Genomic DNA, 16,091 nt, shown 5'->3' with positions numbered 1-16,091 from the left:
ACCGACCAGCTTCCCGTCGCCGTGCGTGAGACGTCTCGCCTCCCTGTCCTGCCGTGCCTGAGCCGGCCTCACCTTGGAGCCGCAGTCTCACCGCGGGCCGTAAGAGCACAAGTGTCCCCCCCGGGCTGCCAGACAGGCCTTCCCAGGCGAGCGCCGCGCGTGTGAGGTTGACCGAAGCCTGGCTGCCCCTGCTGGAAAGGGAACCTCGGAACAGCAGCACCACCACCTCCCTCCCGCTCTCTGGCATGTAAGGTACTTTGCTTTGCACGCCTCATGGCCTGACCCAGCTCTTCATTCGACACTCCCCGACGACTCACGTCCCGCCGCCCCCGAGGACTCGCGTGCCTCAGGTTGTTCCAAGACATGGCCGTTCCTTGTCGCTGCCGCTGACACCCACGCCGACGCCGACGCTGCGCTCTGTTGCGGTGCGACGATGACGACGGCCACCAGCAGCCGTCGCCCAGTCCGCCCTCCATGGAAACCGCCGTTTGCAGTCCTGCCAGCCTGGTGCCGCGCTTCGACGCCATGGCCTCTCCCGTCGACGCCCTCGACGTTGACTTCGACAACGACCGCGACACGGATGTGTCCGTATCCCACTCCCACTTCGCCACAACCGCATCGTCTCATGGCGACGACGACATGAAAGGCAGCGATGGTTGGCGCCTCGCCAGCGACGCGTCCACCGCGTCGAGCAGAGTCACGACGCCCGACCCGGTGCCGCCGCCGCCGCCGCGAGCGTCGCTGCCAGGCATTCTTCGAGCGCCCTTCGCAGGTCGAGTGCTTGACCTGCCAGCGCCGCCTGTTCCTCCGCCGCCAGCAGGCATCTTTCAGCCTGGTTACCCGACCAAGTCGTCCGGCGCCGAGTTCCCTCCCCGACCCGTCGATGATGATACAGATACCCGCGACTGCAGCACACCACAGTATCGGCAACCGGCCGAATCGAACCAACTACCACCGCCCTATCTTCCCCCGCCTCCCTTTGCTCGATACGGGACGAGATTTACGGACGAGCACGGCCCCATGCCGCCGCCTCCGCCGCCGCCTCCCACCGTTCCAATTTTGAATCAACTATATGGTCTGTCTGGCCTTCCCCAGGGGTCTTTGTCGAGCTCGCTGCCTCTGCCTCGGACCAATCCTACGGCTCTCACGTTTCAGCAGACACGGTCTCTAAACAGCGCCACAACAAACGGAGGGGAGCCGCGTCGTCCTCAAAGTCGGAGCGAATATTCCGATTCTTCGCTGTCATCGAGGCAGCGGCTCGAAGACACATCATGGAGCTCCGACTCATCGTCGCAAGAGGATCCTGTCGCCTATCGCAATGCCCGCCAGTTCCCTCCCTCGTTTCCCGCGCCTCCGAAGAGCTTCCCGTCAGTACCGCGGAGCAGGTCCCTAGCGACGAACCGCATCAAGAGTTGGGTCTCTCAATACGAAAAATCACAGAGCCCTATGCGTACGCGATCGGACGGCACCGGATTGAGCAAGGATGCCGGGGAGGCGCCCTCGCCGGATATCGAGTCCGTGGCCTCGGACGTCTCATCATACGCAGAGGTAGAGCTTCTGTGGCAGCAGCTCAAGGAAAAGAGGGCACGGCTCGGTGAGATTAAGGCGCAAATGGCCGAGCGGCGACAAGAGCTGCGACGCTTGCGACGCCAGCGGAACGATGCGGATAATGCGTTTATGAGCCTCATCCGCCCCATGCTCGTGAGCCAACGCGGGATACTCCAGACCTCGATTCGGGTACTGGACAGTCGGGTGGCCGACATGCAAGACTTGCGAGACGAGTATCACGCCCGAGAATCAGACTACGAGACCCTTGAACAGATGATGGACGACGAAGAAAAACAGCTCAATGGCCTCGAGACGCGATTCTTTAGTCTACTGGCTGCTGGACAAACCAAAGCACATCGGGCACCAAGATCTATCACCTCCGAGGACTCGCTCGACAAGACGCCCGACTTACCGATCGAGTTGCGTGGCATTGCTGCGGACAAAGCGCTTGAAGATGTCCATCCTCTCTACGTGAAGCTCACGTCTGCAGTGGGCGACCTGGAGAATGCGAGGGAAGAGCTGGAGGACTTGTTTTACGTGAACCACCAGTACGAGTTCGAGGCCGAGCTCAAGAAAACAACAGGAAAGTCGACCACACAAGACATGGAGGAGTTTTTCGAAGAGTTTCCCGCTGAGGAAGCGAGGATGAGGGGCGAGGTCGCCAAGTTGGAAAACAGGGTCCGACATCTCAAGAAGGCTTGCGAGGATAAGGGCGTCATGCGCAAACATATGTCGCTGCGCATGGCGTACGCATTGGATCCGAACACCAAGTTCGACGACATGGAGCTCGACGATGAGAGTTCGATTCTTGCAAAGCACAAGTCACTGGCCCATGACGTGTTCCCGGAGCTCGTATCGCAACCCAACCACGTCTTGGCTGAGCCTGAGCCGCAGACGTCGCTGAAGGCCTACACGACGGCTGCGGCCCTACCCGACGACGATCCTCAAAAGCGAGACAGGCAGCGGCTGGCCGCCAAAGAATATTCTATCGACAGTTTTGCCCGCGGGCAAGACGGTGGAGGCACAGGCGACTTTGTGAACCGGTGGCTGCTTCAGCAACTGAGGATGTCGCGGCTCAACGTGCAGCTCCTCCACTCGACCTTCATCTCGAGCCGGTCGCTCAAGATTCGGAACCTTTGGCGATGGCAACACGATGTCATATTCTATTGGTGGCGTGACAATACGGTGGACTTGACGGAGGGCGAGGATCCAGGCCATCGCTTCACCACCCTCGGCTCTGACTACTCGTCGCGGCTAGGGACCCCAGAGATGTCAAGGGCAGCATCGGACGGACAGGTCGGCCGGCCGCCACGCGCCTTGCATCGCTTCGACAGCGACGACGCAATTACAGTGGGCGGCTGAGATTCGGCCAGCCTTTACCAGATACGGACTTTCCTAACACCCGACGACTGCCCGTTACAGCCTTGTTTTTATTTTTGTTTCGTTTGCCTCCGTTACATGTTGCGAGGCGTTTCGTTATGTGGACTCGGCGGGCCGATATTACGGTCCGGGTGGGCAAAATTGGAAGGGCATGGAGAATGGAACATGATGTGTTGGAGCCCTCCGACTCACGGCACCAGTTGTGCGCAGGGCGGAGACGGCATGTGATACCCCGCCGTGGACGAGGATTCCACCTCAACTTCAACATGTATCTGTACGGAAATGGGGCCTTGGATCTGCACCGATGTTTGCTCTTGATTGCTGTCTATTTTTCCCTCTTCTTGCGTTTCTCGTCGATCTTGTGGGCTTAGCGAGCGTGAGCGATATAGATTGTGGGCGAGGATTTCACGGTAGCCTCTGGCTCACGTTAATTGCTGTTGCTCTCCGAGTGATGACTGACCAGTGTTCGTGACGAGGGCAAGATCGCACAATCTCTTGGTTCGAGCTGCAAAGCATGGTGACGTGCAGAAGCGGGCCCCCAGCATTGCTACCTGGATGGAGCTCTTTTGCCCCGCCATCTGATGACCGTTTGGAAACACGCTGGGGAGCTTTCACCGGACAAGGGTTCCCTTTTAGCTCCCGCTCCACACTGGACGGCGCCCGTGTGCTGCGGGCCATGGCAGGTGGGTTTTTCGTCTGCGGGCGTGTGTGAGTGTGAGTGTGAGTGGGACGAAGGGGGGCCGCGCTGGCGCCGGCCGTGATGTTTCCAGATGAGGGGATGGGGGGAGGAGGTTGTGTGTGTTCCCCCCTCCACGTGCCAAAGGGCCGTGGTGGAAGTACAGGTACGCGGGGCCAAACATGCGTGAGACTGGAGCAGCAGCTCGGTCACCCGCTCACCCACCCCAGGCCATGGCCACGGCCACAGTGAGTTGACGGCCCTGTTCCAGGAAGGCAAGCGCAGGAGGGCGCGAGGTTTCGACACCCTGAAAGTTGGCCGGCCAGGCCCAGTTTCTTGGCCCGCCGTCGCCGTCGCCGTCCGTCCGTCCGTCCGTCGCCTTGAAGGAAAGGGTGGTGACAGGGGGGTGACGACGACGGGGGCTGGTCGCTGGTCGCTCGCTGGCACCATGTGATGCTGCTACGCGCGGGCCTTATGCTCGACGGGGAAGCATCGCGCGCGACGACAGCGGACGGGCGACTGCTGTTCCCGGCAATGGAGCTGCTTGCTTGCTTGCTTGCTTGCTTCGCTGGCCTGGCTGGCTGACTTGCTGGCCCGCCTCCTCCGCCCCGTTCGTCCGTTCGTTACGGTGCGACGCGCGTGCGTGCGTGCGGCCGACGGGGCGGGTCAAGGAGGAGAGACCCCGAGGACGGGACCTTTTGCGGCTTGCCTGCCTGCCGGCCTGCCTGTTCCTGTGATGGGAAAAGGCGACGTCCGCCAGAAGAGGCAGCTCATCAGCGGCGGTGGATGGGGCATGGTTACGGTTTGATGGAGCGTCAGCCGCGTTGAGCTCGCGTCTTTCGGCAGGGCAGGGCAGGGCATGGCAGGGCACGAGATGGCTGGCTGTAAGAGGTCATCGACGCAAGGCGAGAGGCATGGCATTCTTTTCCCACCCGCCATCACAGCAACCTGCAAGGTATCGATCCAAGTGTGAGTCAACACGCACCTGGTCGGGCTGCCGAGGACGTCATGCCCGAGTTAATGGCACTTCCTGCTTTCCGTCATTCGGCAGAGACAGGCATCTTCAAGGTGGTGGACGAGCTGCAGCCCTGACGGTGCATTAGCCGCGGGGTGTAGTGGCTGCAGATGGGCCGACAACGTGGTCACCAGATGCGCCACGCCGAGGAGATTCACGGATGGTTATCTTTTCAGTTTTCTAGGTATTATCCTCCATATTGTGTAATTCCCCCGACTCCTGTATCCGGCTCACGGACTGTCGTCCCAATCTTGGCTCATTCTCGACGGGGACGGAAGAATTTAAACCGCAGGTACAATAAAAGGGAGCGTGGATAGTGCGCGGCCAGGCGAAGGATACTTTTAAGTCCTTGGGCACCCATTGACGCAGGGTCAGCCGCCTATCAGAGACCAAAGCAGCCCAAGCCAAACATACCCTTCGACTTGCCCTTGCTCTTCTGGTCCGACTGCTTCTTCGATTTCACGGACGACCGTCTAGTGTCCTTGGATTGGGCGCTGCTGAGGCTGAAGGGGCGTCGTCGGGCTTGCTGGCCCTCGGCGAGCTGTTTGGATGTGCTTTTTCTTTGTCGCGACCGGCCAGAGGCGCGCTGTTCTGGTTCTTGATCCCTGCTAGCCCTGTGCCTCGACGGCTTCGGGTTTGCAGCCTGGTGTGACGCGGTGTTGCCTTTTGACTTTGCCGAAGCGTCGATGCGGCGGTCTTTGGCGTTGATGGCGCCCTTGTGAACCATGAGGCCGGATGGGAGGCTTGTGTAGGCACCCGAAGGCCCTGTCTCTGCGCGGAAGCGCGGCGGTGGCGAGTCTCTTGAGTATCGTCGGTCTATCTGAGCTCGAGCAACGCTGTCCACCGACACGCGTCGAGAGTCGGTCAAATGCTGGCTGCGACTATCTCGTCTGGCTGAGTCGCGGGGCACGGGCATACATGCCGCCAAGGTGGCATAGCTGTACCCTGGAGCGGTTCCGGGGCGGAGGCCCATGATGTCGCCAGGTTAAGCGCCATACGACAGCCGCGCGGCCTTTCTGCGTCCAGAGTTGAGTCGATGCGTTGAAGTTCGAGTCGTGAATTGTGGTCTCCGGCGATTGTGGGAGCCGCGAGCTTTTGCAAGGTCTTTTGATGCTGAACAGACAAACGAGACTGAATACGATGATGTGGGATATTGCACGGCGGTCTTGAACTGCAAGTGCATGCGCAGGAGGAGGAACAATGTGTTTGTAGGTGTCGCGGAGGCGTGAGAGAGAGCAGAAGGCTGACACCACGTCTATGGTTGAAGAACAAGAGGCCACTCGCCCCGGCGACCCAAGCGCAAGTCAAATGAAGGAAGGAGTCGTTCGCGGTCGAACTGGCGCCTCGTCCTTGGTCATAGCAAGTGACAAATGCGGTGAGGCCCTCGCTCCTGCCCACCAAGCAGGTTGGCGTGCTGTGCCAGCTGCAATCGGGTGACTACCTACACCAGCAACAACAAGTCTGAAGCCAACGACGCAACTGCCACGCATCAAGATGGCTTCCAGATGATGCAATGCACGACGCGCTCTTCTTCTGGCGTGAAGCACCCAGTGCCGACGCCTAAGCGAAACTCTACTCTTCTCCGCGCCATGGGCGTCATGAGAGGCGCGGACTCCCAAGCCAGGGTATTACTTCTCGCTACACTGCTCGGTTCGCTCCTCGCTCCACCGAAACCGATCAGCCGAGATGGACGCGCAAGAGGAGAGTCAACTTCGGGCGGCTCTTGCTGCGATGAGCCTACGAGAACGGCTGGGTAGGCATCCAGCCCGTCCTTCCCCGGCAGTGACTGACGTTTGGCAGGCGGTCCTTGCCCGGTGCATCTCAAGGCAGAGGAGCTGCTTAGCATGGCTGGCCGTGATTGTCCCGAGCGCTGGGCGGTGGTGTACCTGGCCGTCGAAGAGTTCGACAAAATTGCACGGTTCCTCGGGAGGCAGGAATTCATTCCCATGTTCCGCATCTTCTACCACGACAGCAAGACAGGATTTACCTCGGTCCATCTCAACCCCTCGCGCTCGCACTATGCTTTGCAGTACTGCATCTACCGCGGGATGCAGAAGCGTATGGATTCTACATTCTGGCGCAACCAACCCATGCACGAGATGCAACGCGTGTACAAGTTGTGGTCGTACACGGCGGCACAACCAGACTTTTCTTTCCTCCCACACGATCTTGGCATAGCGAAGCAACATTTCCCATCTTTTATTATGGAAACCTCCTGGGAATTGACACTGGACGAGCTTCGGGCCAAGGTGAGATGGTGGTTTCGCGCGACGCGGGGGTCGGTCCGCGTTGTGCTTCTGGTGTGCGTCGAACCCGGCCCCAGAGGTTGCATTATTATCGAAAAGTGGTCGGCGGCTCGAGCAGACTCGACCCTCAAGGAGTTGTTCATCCCAACAAGGAAGCGGTTGATCAGGATAACCCCGGCCACGCCCGACTACGACTCAAACGGCGACCCCGTCGCCACTCGATCAAAGCTCGCAAGGGTTACCGGCGGCCCACTCGAAATCAAGTTCGACGACGTGATGCTCAGAGAGCGGAGTCTACATTTGAGGGAGCCAACAAGATTCGTCTTCAGGGACCAGTTCTTCCAGAAGTACGCAACCGAAGTGTGGACCCACGCAGAGCGGAGGTACTCCCGCCAGTCCACGGTCACTTGAGGGCAGAGTTGAACAATTTGCATACAGTATCGATTGGGATCTGGTTGGCTTTCTGTTGTACTCGTTTCCTGTATTTTACTTGGACGGTGATTGGGGCCTGTCAATGTGTCATAAGTGGTGGCGGTTCAGCAGCTTCACCGGCGCCGGAATGCGTGGACAGTCAAGGTGACTCACCCTTGCTTGTAAGACGGCGTTTTAAAAGGGACAAACATCCCGACTCGTTCCATAGTAATTTGACATCGCTTTGTGGTGTGATTAGTACCGCCCCGAGTTTCGGCATCATGAGTGTCAAGTTCGCACAATTCGAGGAGGATACACTCCGCTACTGGAGAGAAATCGACGCGTTCAAGACGCAGCTGAAGCTCACTGAAGATGGCGCGCGATTCTCGTTTTACGACGGACCGCCCTTTGGTATGTCTCCCGAATCCCGTACTCCAGACCCTGACCTGACTTGATTGCAGCAACAGGTACTCCCACGCACGACTGGCCTTGTCGATAATACCAGACCTGACCCAAGCAGGGCTCCCACATTTTGGGCATCTCCTCACGTCCACCATCAAGGACATTATACCACGCTACTGGTCCATGAAAGGCCGCCATGTGGTTCGGCGGTTCGGCTGGGATACGCACGGCGTGCCCATCGAGTACCAGATCGACAAGAAGCACGGCATCTCGGGACCCGACGCGGTTCGCGAGATGGGCATAGGCAAATACAATGAGGAATGCAGGGCAATCGTGATGACCTATGCCGACGAGTGGAAGGAGGTGATAGAGCGTGTCGGCCGATGGGTCGACATGGAGAATGACTACAAGGTATGGCCTCACGCCACGGTCCATGTCTATGATGATATTAACAGGCGTTGGAGGCCATGGACGCAAACTTCATGGAGTCGGTATGGTGGGTGTTCAAGAGGCTCTTTGATGACGGCCAAGTATATCGAGCGTATCAGATCATGCCGTATTCAACGGCGCTATGCACCCCTCTCAGCCACATGGAGTCGAAGCAGAACGAGAAGCTCACCCAAGATCCCGCTGTACTAGTCTCATTCCCCCTGGTCGGCGTCGATGGCCGCGAGGACACCTCGTTGGTCATCTACACCACCACGCCGTGGACACTCCCGTCGAACCTCTTCATCGCCGCACACCCCGAGTTCGAGTACCTCGAGATACTCGACGAAGCTACCGGGTCCAAGTATCTGCTTGCCGAGAGCGGGCTGTCCATGTTGTACAAGGACAAGTCCAAGGCAAAGTACAAGATTCTGAACAGGGTGAAAGGTCAGCAGATGGCAGGGTGGAAGTACAAGCCTCTGTTCAACTATTTTGTGGAAAAGTTTGGCGACTGCTTCCAGGTCATCCTGGCAGAATACGTCGAGGAGGGAGGGGGCACAGGGCTGGTCCACCAGGCACCGGCTTTTGGCCAAGAGGACTACGACGCTGCCGTCGCCGCAGGCTTCATCGGCCCCAATCGTCTCCCACCGTGTCCAGTAGACGAGAAGGGATGTCTGACATCGGAGGTGCCAGATTACGCAGGCCAGCACGTCAAGATTGCCGACAAGGCCATTCTGCGCGATCTGCGGCCCACCGGCCGCCTTCTCGTCGAAACCCAGATTACACACTCGGACAAGTTTTGCTGGCGGTCTGACACACAGCTCATTCGAAAGGCCGTGTCATCGTGGTTCGTCAAGGTGACGAATTCCGTCGAGCTCATGACCGCAAACCTCGAGACCACGTCATGGACACCAGCCTTTGTCAAGGACGGGCGTTTCAGAAACTGGGTAGAGAACGCGCATGACTGGAACGTCTCCCGGAATCGGTACTGGGGAACGCCGCTGCCGCTATGGGTGAGCGATGATTATGAAGAGGTGGTTTGCGTGGGCAGCGTCGATGAGCTGAAGAGACTGAGTGGATATACTGGTGAAATAACGGACCTTCACCGCGACAAGATTGACCACATCACCATACCTTCGAGTCGAGGAAAAGGGCAGCTGCATCGCGTTGATGAGATCTTCGACTGCTGGTAAGTCTACCCTGCCACTTGACTCCTGCAATTGCTAACATCGCAGGTTTGAATCGGGCTCCATGCCATACGCATCCATTCACTATCCTTTTGAGAACGCAAAAGCCTTTGAAGAGGGCCACTTCCCCGCCGACTTCATCGCCGAGGGTCTTGACCAGACGCGCGGCTGGTTCTACACTCTTACCGTGCTAGGCAACAAGCTGCTTGGCAAGTCGCCATTCCGAAACGTCCTCGTCAACGGCATGGTGCTCGCTGAAGACGGAAAGAAGATGTCAAAAAGCCTAAACAACTTTCCTGATCCGCTTTACATTGTCAAAACGTACGGTGCCGATGCTCTGCGCCTTTATCTCATAAGTTCGCCAGTGGTTAAAGCAGAGCCACTGCGCTTCAAGGAGGCGGGTGTGAGAGAGATTGTTTCCAAGGTCTTGCTGCCGTTGTGGAACAGCTACAAGTTCTTCGCAGAGCAGGCGGCCATGTTTAAGAAGAATACTGGTGGTGATTTCACGGCGGACGCGGCGCTGTACGCAGGGACGGACGGCCACGGCCATCCTACCAATGCGATGGACAGATGGATCTTGGCAGACTGCCAGACACTGCTCAAGTTTATTGAACAAGAGATGGAAGGTAAGTTTGGTACTGCATCTGCAACTAATATATGGCTTGCTAATGTACCCAAGGCTACCGACTCCACACCGTGGTGCCCGAGTTGTTGAAGCGCATCGACAACTTGACCAACTGGTACATTCGCTTCAACCGACGCCGTCTCAAGGGAGCTGCGGGACTGGGCCATGAAGACACACAAGCCGCGTTGAACGCGCTGCTCCGAGTTCTCTTCACAATGGTTCGAGCCCTGGCTCCCTTTGTCCCATTCGTCACGGAACATATCTATGGCCTCCTCAAGCCATACCTCAGTCCTGTCCTTGGGTCATATAGAGACTCGCGAAGCGTTCATTTCCTTCCTTTCCCAACAGCCCAGGAGTCACTATTTGATGCCGACATTGAGCGGAGGATGGCGGCCATGCAGCAAGTCATTCAGCTCGGGCGAATGGCGCGTGAGAGAAAGAACGTGTCGCTGAAAACCCCGTTGCTGCGTCTCGTCGTGGTCAGCGACGCTCAAACAGTGCCCGACGTGGAGTCTCTGAAGAGCTATGTCCAAGAAGAGCTCAACGTCAGGGACATGGTGCTGTCGACGGACGAGGAAAGGTACGGCATCGCGCTAGAGGCAAAGGCTGACTGGAAGGCCTTGGGGCAGAAAATGAAGGGCGACCAGCTCCAAGAAGCCGAGAAGCTGCAGCTGAAGAAGAATGTGCAAGCCCTTCGAAAGCTGCTTCCATCTCTCACGCAGGAGCAGCTCAGGGCGTATCAGCGAGACGGCAAGCTGACTCTCGGCGACATTGAGCTCGGTGCGGGAGACTTGACCGTTGCGCGAGTATGGACGAAGCCCGTGGAGACAGACGACGACAGTGGCCCGCTATGGGAGCCAGCGTTTGCGGCAGATGTTGTTGTCTTGCTGGACGTTGCCCTGCATCCCGAGCTGGCCGACGAGGGGCTCGCGCGGGAGGTTGTTAACAGGGTACAGCGGCTGCGCAAACGGGCAGGCCTGGTCCCGACGGACGAGGTCAGGATGCAGTACGCCATAACGTCGAACCCAGACGGAGTGGATTTCAGAGCTATTCTTGCAAAGCGGCAAGACCTGTTTGAGACGACACTCCGAGGGACACTGGAGGAGGCGGAGAGCGTGGGCGAGGGTCGCGTCCTCGTTCATGAGGATCATGAGATTGCGGCATTGACGTTGACGCTGCGGCTGTTGGAAAATTAGCCACTCGGTTGTGTAGATAGATATTGCGTTGGCCACACCGTACCAGATTCAGACGCTGGCCGTGATGCCGTGTCGACGTCGAGTGAGGTCGAAGCCGACATAGACAAAGCCGCTGCAATGTCATTAAAAGAAGCAAACTCAATGGGCAAGCTCTTCCTCAACTCAACCTGCTTCGCAAAGGCAATCAAGTACTCCGACTGTGCCAAGTCGTAGTGAACCCGATCCTTCTTCCGCCTCAGCCTGGCGAGCTGCCCCTCCAGCGCATGGATCTGAACCTCCACGTCCGTCAGCTGCTCCAGGTCGCTCTTGCAAAACACCCGCCGGCCGAACAAGAGCTCGTTGCGCACGCGCTGCGCGCGGTCGAGCCCGCGGTCCACGTCGCTGATCTGCGCGCTGAACGAGCTCATCTGCCGCGCGAGGCCGTCCTTGCGCTTCGCCGCGGTCTCGCCTCGCACGGCGACGTACGCGCGCTCCGAGGAATCCAACTGCGCGATGGTGCGTGGCGTGACGTCGCCGCAGGTGCGCCGGCCGCGTCCGCAGAGGAGATGCTCGAGGACCTCGCACAGGGTGCGGTTTTGGCGCTTTGTTTTCTCGAGTTTCTGCTGGCGGCGCTGGGTGCGGCGCTGTTGACGGGTGGACGCGGGGCGCGCGGTGAAGGAGCGCAGCTTGGAGATTTTGCCTGTTGTCACTGGCGCCGCTGCCGTGCCAGAGAGTTCCTCTGGCTTTGTCACCGTCGGTGCCATCTCGTATGTGTATGTGTACGCTGCATTCGTGGAGACGGGTTCGGCGCTGCTCTGCCGCGGTTTCTTGGAAAACCTGTTGGCGATGCGGGACGGCAGGGAGCGCAGCCAGCGACGGAACCATGACCAGCGGATCTTCCCCGGCGAGAGGTGGCCGGTGCCATACACGACAAAAGACATGGCGAAACGGATGGCAGATGCACCTTTTGAAGAGAGAAGAAAGATATCCCGGGCAAGCAAGCAGGCAGGCAAGCAGGCAGGCAAGCGAAGTTGCGTGAGTGCCACACGGTTGGCGGACGACACTCTACCTCACACTATTTAAGCTTGGGAGTCGTCGACGCGGCGTTTGTGTCCATGATGGAGTGACCTTCAATGCGCCATTGACGCTGGGCTTTGTTGCACGAGGCGCGGTGTCGTGATGAATGGAGTTTCGAACCTGGGACCTGACATGCTAAGACTTCTTTGTTAGGAGACGGAACTGATTTGCATGAATAAAGCGATTGACTTGCCGATTCAGTCAAGGGGTTGAAAGCTGTTTGGGCGTTTGTTGAAGGAAATTCTTCCGTGGGACTGAGTGGATAGGAGGCCAAGTGCGAAATTTGTTCACCAAAAGGACACTTACATCTAGTCCGTTGGAAAACCTTGAACTGTCGAAGGGCAAGTCGAATAGTCATGATAGACTGGGAAGGTACGTAGTGATTTGTGGCGCAGTGCCGTGCGGCATGCGACTTGGAACAAAGGGGCGCCATGATATGCAGGGACTTGGAGGATTGCGAGGATCACTGAAGCTGGCGTCGCATGTACGGAAAGAAAACCAATGCAAAATCACGTCAATGCAAATTCCACGTGAGGATGCTGAACTAGCATTGCATCCATGTCGCACCTTGTATGTAGCATCGACCTTTGATGAAGGTGTCGTTGCAAGGGCCTGCGCTACCGATGACGAACATGACCTGAGGTTCTATCCAAACAAGCTCACAGCCGCAGTGCACGCTCTAAGCCCACGTACTACATTCTTGTTCTACCTCGCCTAAGATAGCCATGTCTCTCATCATCTCGAGCAGGCCAACTGCTTCGCCGTCAGCTCGGCGGCCACTTGCCGCAGGTGCTCCGCCGGGCCAGCCTCGAACGCTTTTTGCTCCCAAAGGCAGTACGCGTAGTCGAGGTCGCGCTTGGTCTGATCTTCCAGCATGTCCCAGTGGTGGTAATACACCATGATGTGGTGGGCCATGATCTGCAGCTCCAGGTCCGTTGGCGCGGCGGATCCAGGGCCAAGTTTGGCCCTCAGGCCCGCGAGGAGGCCGCGTATCTGACCAGCTGTGTATCCAGGCATGGTTCGAATATACTCCATTTTCTGGATCGACGACGTTAGTGGGGATGCTCCGGTCCGGGTCTGCAAAGATGTTGCGTCTGGATGCACCACGCCTTCGACAAGATGACGAGAAAGCCGTCCAGAGAAGCGAAGATTTATGCAAAGCCTCTGGATTGTTGCATAGCTGAAGATTGTACGGCCCCAGAATCTGGTACACATACACGCAACAGCAAGGCGCAGGGTTTGTTTAGGGCGTGATAAAGTTTTGTGATGAGGCGCTAGAAGGCGGATACTGACAGCTGCGAACAGCTGCGAGATCGTGTCGCAGATCGCGATTCAGTGGTAGTAACGACACTCAGAGAGCAAACAGCCCAGCCCGCCTCCACCGCTGATCTTATGAGGCTTCTCGACACTCAGTGTATACAGTCCCAGAAATGACCAACATGCCCCCATTCGCACGCCCCGTCCCTGTACGCCTCGCACCACACACAGCAGTCCCCACCCGTTACTCCTGGCGAACAACCTTGTCGGACGACTCCTGAACCCGCTCCCGCAGGATCTGCATTGTTCCCAGGGTCTCCACGTCTGCCTCCTTAGGAAGCTCAGCCTTCCAGACGTCGCGCACCGTGTCCAGCTGGTAGAGGGCCTCTGCGTCGCCCGTCACGGCCGGATCGGAGTACCAGTCGAGGATGTCGTGGCCGTACTGAACGAGCTGCGCGTTGGTGGACGGGCCAGTGAAGATAAGGTAGAGGCAGCGGCAGATGGCCTCGAGCGGCTCGTTGGCAGCGTTGTTGCCGTTGGCAACAGACATTTTTGTAAGTTCGTGCGAAGTGATGCTTTTTGCTTCGTGTTTGTGGTGGAAATGCTGCAATAGCTTGAGTGGCCACTGAGTAGAGCAGAGTAGGAAGGTATCTTGCAAGCTGCAGAGCTTTTGGTGGTTTTGAGGTTGTGGTGATGATGACGGTGATGTTGAGGTTGCAGGCAAGTTGAGGTTGTAGGCAAGTTGCTCGTCACAGATGAGGTGGGCGGACTGACACGGCCCAGCCAGGTGCGCGCACCTGCGCGGGAGTGAATAACAGGCGCCGTGCGACGTCCATGCTCTGTCGTCCTGTGAATGCCACGGCGAAGGAAGCCTGAACAAGGCTTACGCAACCTCCACTCTTAGGCTTTGATCCGCAAACGCGTTGAATTGATGGCCACCAGCCACGTAACTGGCAAGCCAACTTTGGCAAATAGATTCACCAACCGACATTTGGCAACCGCATTAGACAAACTTTTTACCTCTTGAGGAGATGATGGCAATTTAGTGCATCACGACTTTGTTTCATGCGACATCTGGGTTCCGGCCTCGTCTGGCGCAAAGACGTGCGCGACACGGCACTGGGGCTCACTGATTGATATCGCCAGGCGGTCACCCGGTGACAAGGCTGCTCCAGATTTTCAGACGGAATACCTCTGAAAAACACACCGAATAGTGTCCGGCGTCTTCAGGTTGCAGAGGTGGGTGAATTTCGGAGCAGTGTTTCAGCGGCGTTGTCCCTTGGGCCGAGTTGCGCAACACCAGGCGATGTTGGACCACTGCGCCGAAAGCCGCCGCTGGAAGTCCGCACAACGCGATTATGTAGCAGAAAAAATTATTCAGAGTCAATCCGCGCTCTGGCTAGCAGGTGCGGTGGTTTGGGGGACTCTGATACGCATCGTGATGCTGTCCCTGAAGCGTCAATATCAATCCTCGTCGTGTGACCCGCTAAGAGGCTCAGGTCGGATCTTCTTCGCGTGCTCTGCAGGATGAGCGATGGCAGGGTATGCTCGTATCCACGTATCTTTCAAGTGCTTTTCTGTTGCTGTTGAGGTCCTGGACTTCATGATACAAGTACAGCTGGCTGATCACCTACGGGCCAAGTCTGGTGTGGTCAACACGGCGAGCCGTGCCTCCAGCTCTGTGCACGTAGGGCAGCGCATTTCTTTGTTCTGAGCTCACAAAAAGAGCCACAATCCGACTGCATGCAAAAATGCTTTATTATTGAAGATTCGCGGGCTTCAACAAGAATGTAACCAAGTCCAGGGCCCTGAGGGAGGGGGAGAGACGGCGCCTGCTTCCTGTAATGAACACTTTCCGTCACAATCTCAAAACGCCAAACCATGCGTCCCTGCTCCAAATGTACGAGTCGCCCCAGGTGCCTCAAGTCTAAAACGCCATGATGCTCCCATCCTCCCCCCTAAAGAACGCTCCATGCATGCTTCAAAGCCCGCTCAATCCCGCCTTTGCACATGCAGCCTCCCAAACGCCAATGGAATGCCCCATCCTTACAGCAGAAGCCTTTGATGCGCACTCTTCTCAGTGAGTCGACACTGGCAAGTTGAAGGTGCGGATGAGCAAGCTCGCGAGGCGCTGGTGTAGCCATTCAAGGATGCGTAGGTTCACATCCTGAGTGGCAGGCTCTGCGGCATTCTCAAAGACATGCCTGACCGCGACGGTCCAACGCAGATTTAGGTTGATGAACTGTCGCAGGGTGTGCCTGCCCGCGTAGAGCTCGTCAAGCAGTGTGGGCGTATACATTGCCCAGATTCGCCGGCCAACCTGCACGAGGCGCGAGGAGGACGAGCCCATGGCAAACATGTCCCGCAGCACCTCGATTTCCATCTCTGCGGTGTTTCGAGGCGTTGGGGCGCCGGGAGAAGAGGGTGCCGTCGCTGGGCGGACGTGTGAGGCGCTGCTGGTCCGTGGGAGGGCGGCGCCATCGTCGGCAGAAGAAGAAGCCATGCTCGCTGGTGGTGGTGTTTTTGTTTTGGCCGGGCCGTAAAACGTATCACGGCAAAGCACCGCTTCGTTGACGTTGTTCTGCTCCGGCGAAATGGCCTTGTCGGAGAGCGTGGCAGCAGCAGGAGCGGGCGTCGCAGGAGAAGAAGAGTCCGTGGTGACCGTT

The 16,091-nt window shown here is 57.8% G+C and overlaps 8 protein-coding genes across 8 annotated transcripts; 3 read left to right on the top strand and 5 right to left on the bottom strand.

Annotated features, from left to right (window-relative positions):
* Positions 1-474: 474 nt before the first annotated feature.
* Positions 475-2,910, top strand: PLICBS_006269 (uncharacterized protein; the record flags this gene model as incomplete). The annotated part of the gene is made up of 1 exon (XM_018320045.2): positions 475-2,910. One exon carries the CDS (start codon positions 475-477, stop codon positions 2,908-2,910), a length of 2,436 nt encoding a protein of 811 aa, XP_018182519.2.
* Positions 2,911-5,001: 2,091 nt separating this feature from the next.
* PLICBS_006268 (uncharacterized protein) lies at positions 5,002-5,592 on the bottom strand (the record flags this gene model as incomplete). Its single annotated transcript, XM_018320044.2, has 1 exon — positions 5,002-5,592. One exon carries the CDS (start codon positions 5,590-5,592, stop codon positions 5,002-5,004), a length of 591 nt encoding a protein of 196 aa, XP_018182518.2.
* Positions 5,593-6,305: 713 nt separating this feature from the next.
* PLICBS_006267 (uncharacterized protein) lies at positions 6,306-7,276 on the top strand (the record flags this gene model as incomplete). The annotated part of the gene is made up of 2 exons (XM_065600905.1): positions 6,306-6,372; positions 6,420-7,276. 2 exons carry the CDS (start codon positions 6,306-6,308, stop codon positions 7,274-7,276), a joined length of 924 nt encoding a protein of 307 aa, XP_065456977.1.
* Positions 7,277-7,557: 281 nt separating this feature from the next.
* On the top strand, positions 7,558-11,112 carry PLICBS_006266 (uncharacterized protein; the record flags this gene model as incomplete). The annotated part of the gene is made up of 6 exons (XM_065600904.1): positions 7,558-7,687; positions 7,738-7,743; positions 7,797-8,089; positions 8,134-9,293; positions 9,340-9,917; positions 9,971-11,112. 6 exons carry the CDS (start codon positions 7,558-7,560, stop codon positions 11,110-11,112), a joined length of 3,309 nt encoding a protein of 1,102 aa, XP_065456976.1.
* A 48-nt stretch (positions 11,113-11,160) lies between these two features.
* On the bottom strand, positions 11,161-12,032 carry PLICBS_006265 (uncharacterized protein; the record flags this gene model as incomplete). Its single annotated transcript, XM_065600903.1, has 2 exons — positions 11,161-11,224; positions 11,275-12,032. The coding sequence occupies 2 exons, from the start codon at positions 12,030-12,032 to the stop codon at positions 11,161-11,163; spliced, it is 822 nt and encodes a 273-aa protein (XP_065456975.1).
* An 871-nt stretch (positions 12,033-12,903) lies between these two features.
* Positions 12,904-13,203, bottom strand: PLICBS_006264 (uncharacterized protein; the record flags this gene model as incomplete). Its single annotated transcript, XM_018320040.2, has 1 exon — positions 12,904-13,203. The coding sequence occupies one exon, from the start codon at positions 13,201-13,203 to the stop codon at positions 12,904-12,906; it is 300 nt and encodes a 99-aa protein (XP_018182514.2).
* Positions 13,204-13,669: 466 nt separating this feature from the next.
* Positions 13,670-13,975, bottom strand: PLICBS_006263 (uncharacterized protein; the record flags this gene model as incomplete). The annotated part of the gene is made up of 1 exon (XM_065600902.1): positions 13,670-13,975. The coding sequence occupies one exon, from the start codon at positions 13,973-13,975 to the stop codon at positions 13,670-13,672; it is 306 nt and encodes a 101-aa protein (XP_065456974.1).
* Positions 13,976-15,502: 1,527 nt separating this feature from the next.
* Positions 15,503-15,928, bottom strand: PLICBS_006262 (uncharacterized protein; the record flags this gene model as incomplete). Its single annotated transcript, XM_065600901.1, has 1 exon — positions 15,503-15,928. One exon carries the CDS (start codon positions 15,926-15,928, stop codon positions 15,503-15,505), a length of 426 nt encoding a protein of 141 aa, XP_065456973.1.
* Between the last annotated feature and the right edge of the window lie 163 nt (positions 15,929-16,091).

Source organism: Purpureocillium lilacinum (assembly GCF_023168085.1).
Source record: "Purpureocillium lilacinum CBS 284.36 DNA, scaffold_4, whole genome shotgun sequence".
In the NCBI taxonomy this organism is placed as follows: Eukaryota; Fungi; Ascomycota; class Sordariomycetes; order Hypocreales; family Ophiocordycipitaceae; genus Purpureocillium; species Purpureocillium lilacinum.
This window is presented reverse-complemented; position numbering and strand designations above follow the sequence as displayed.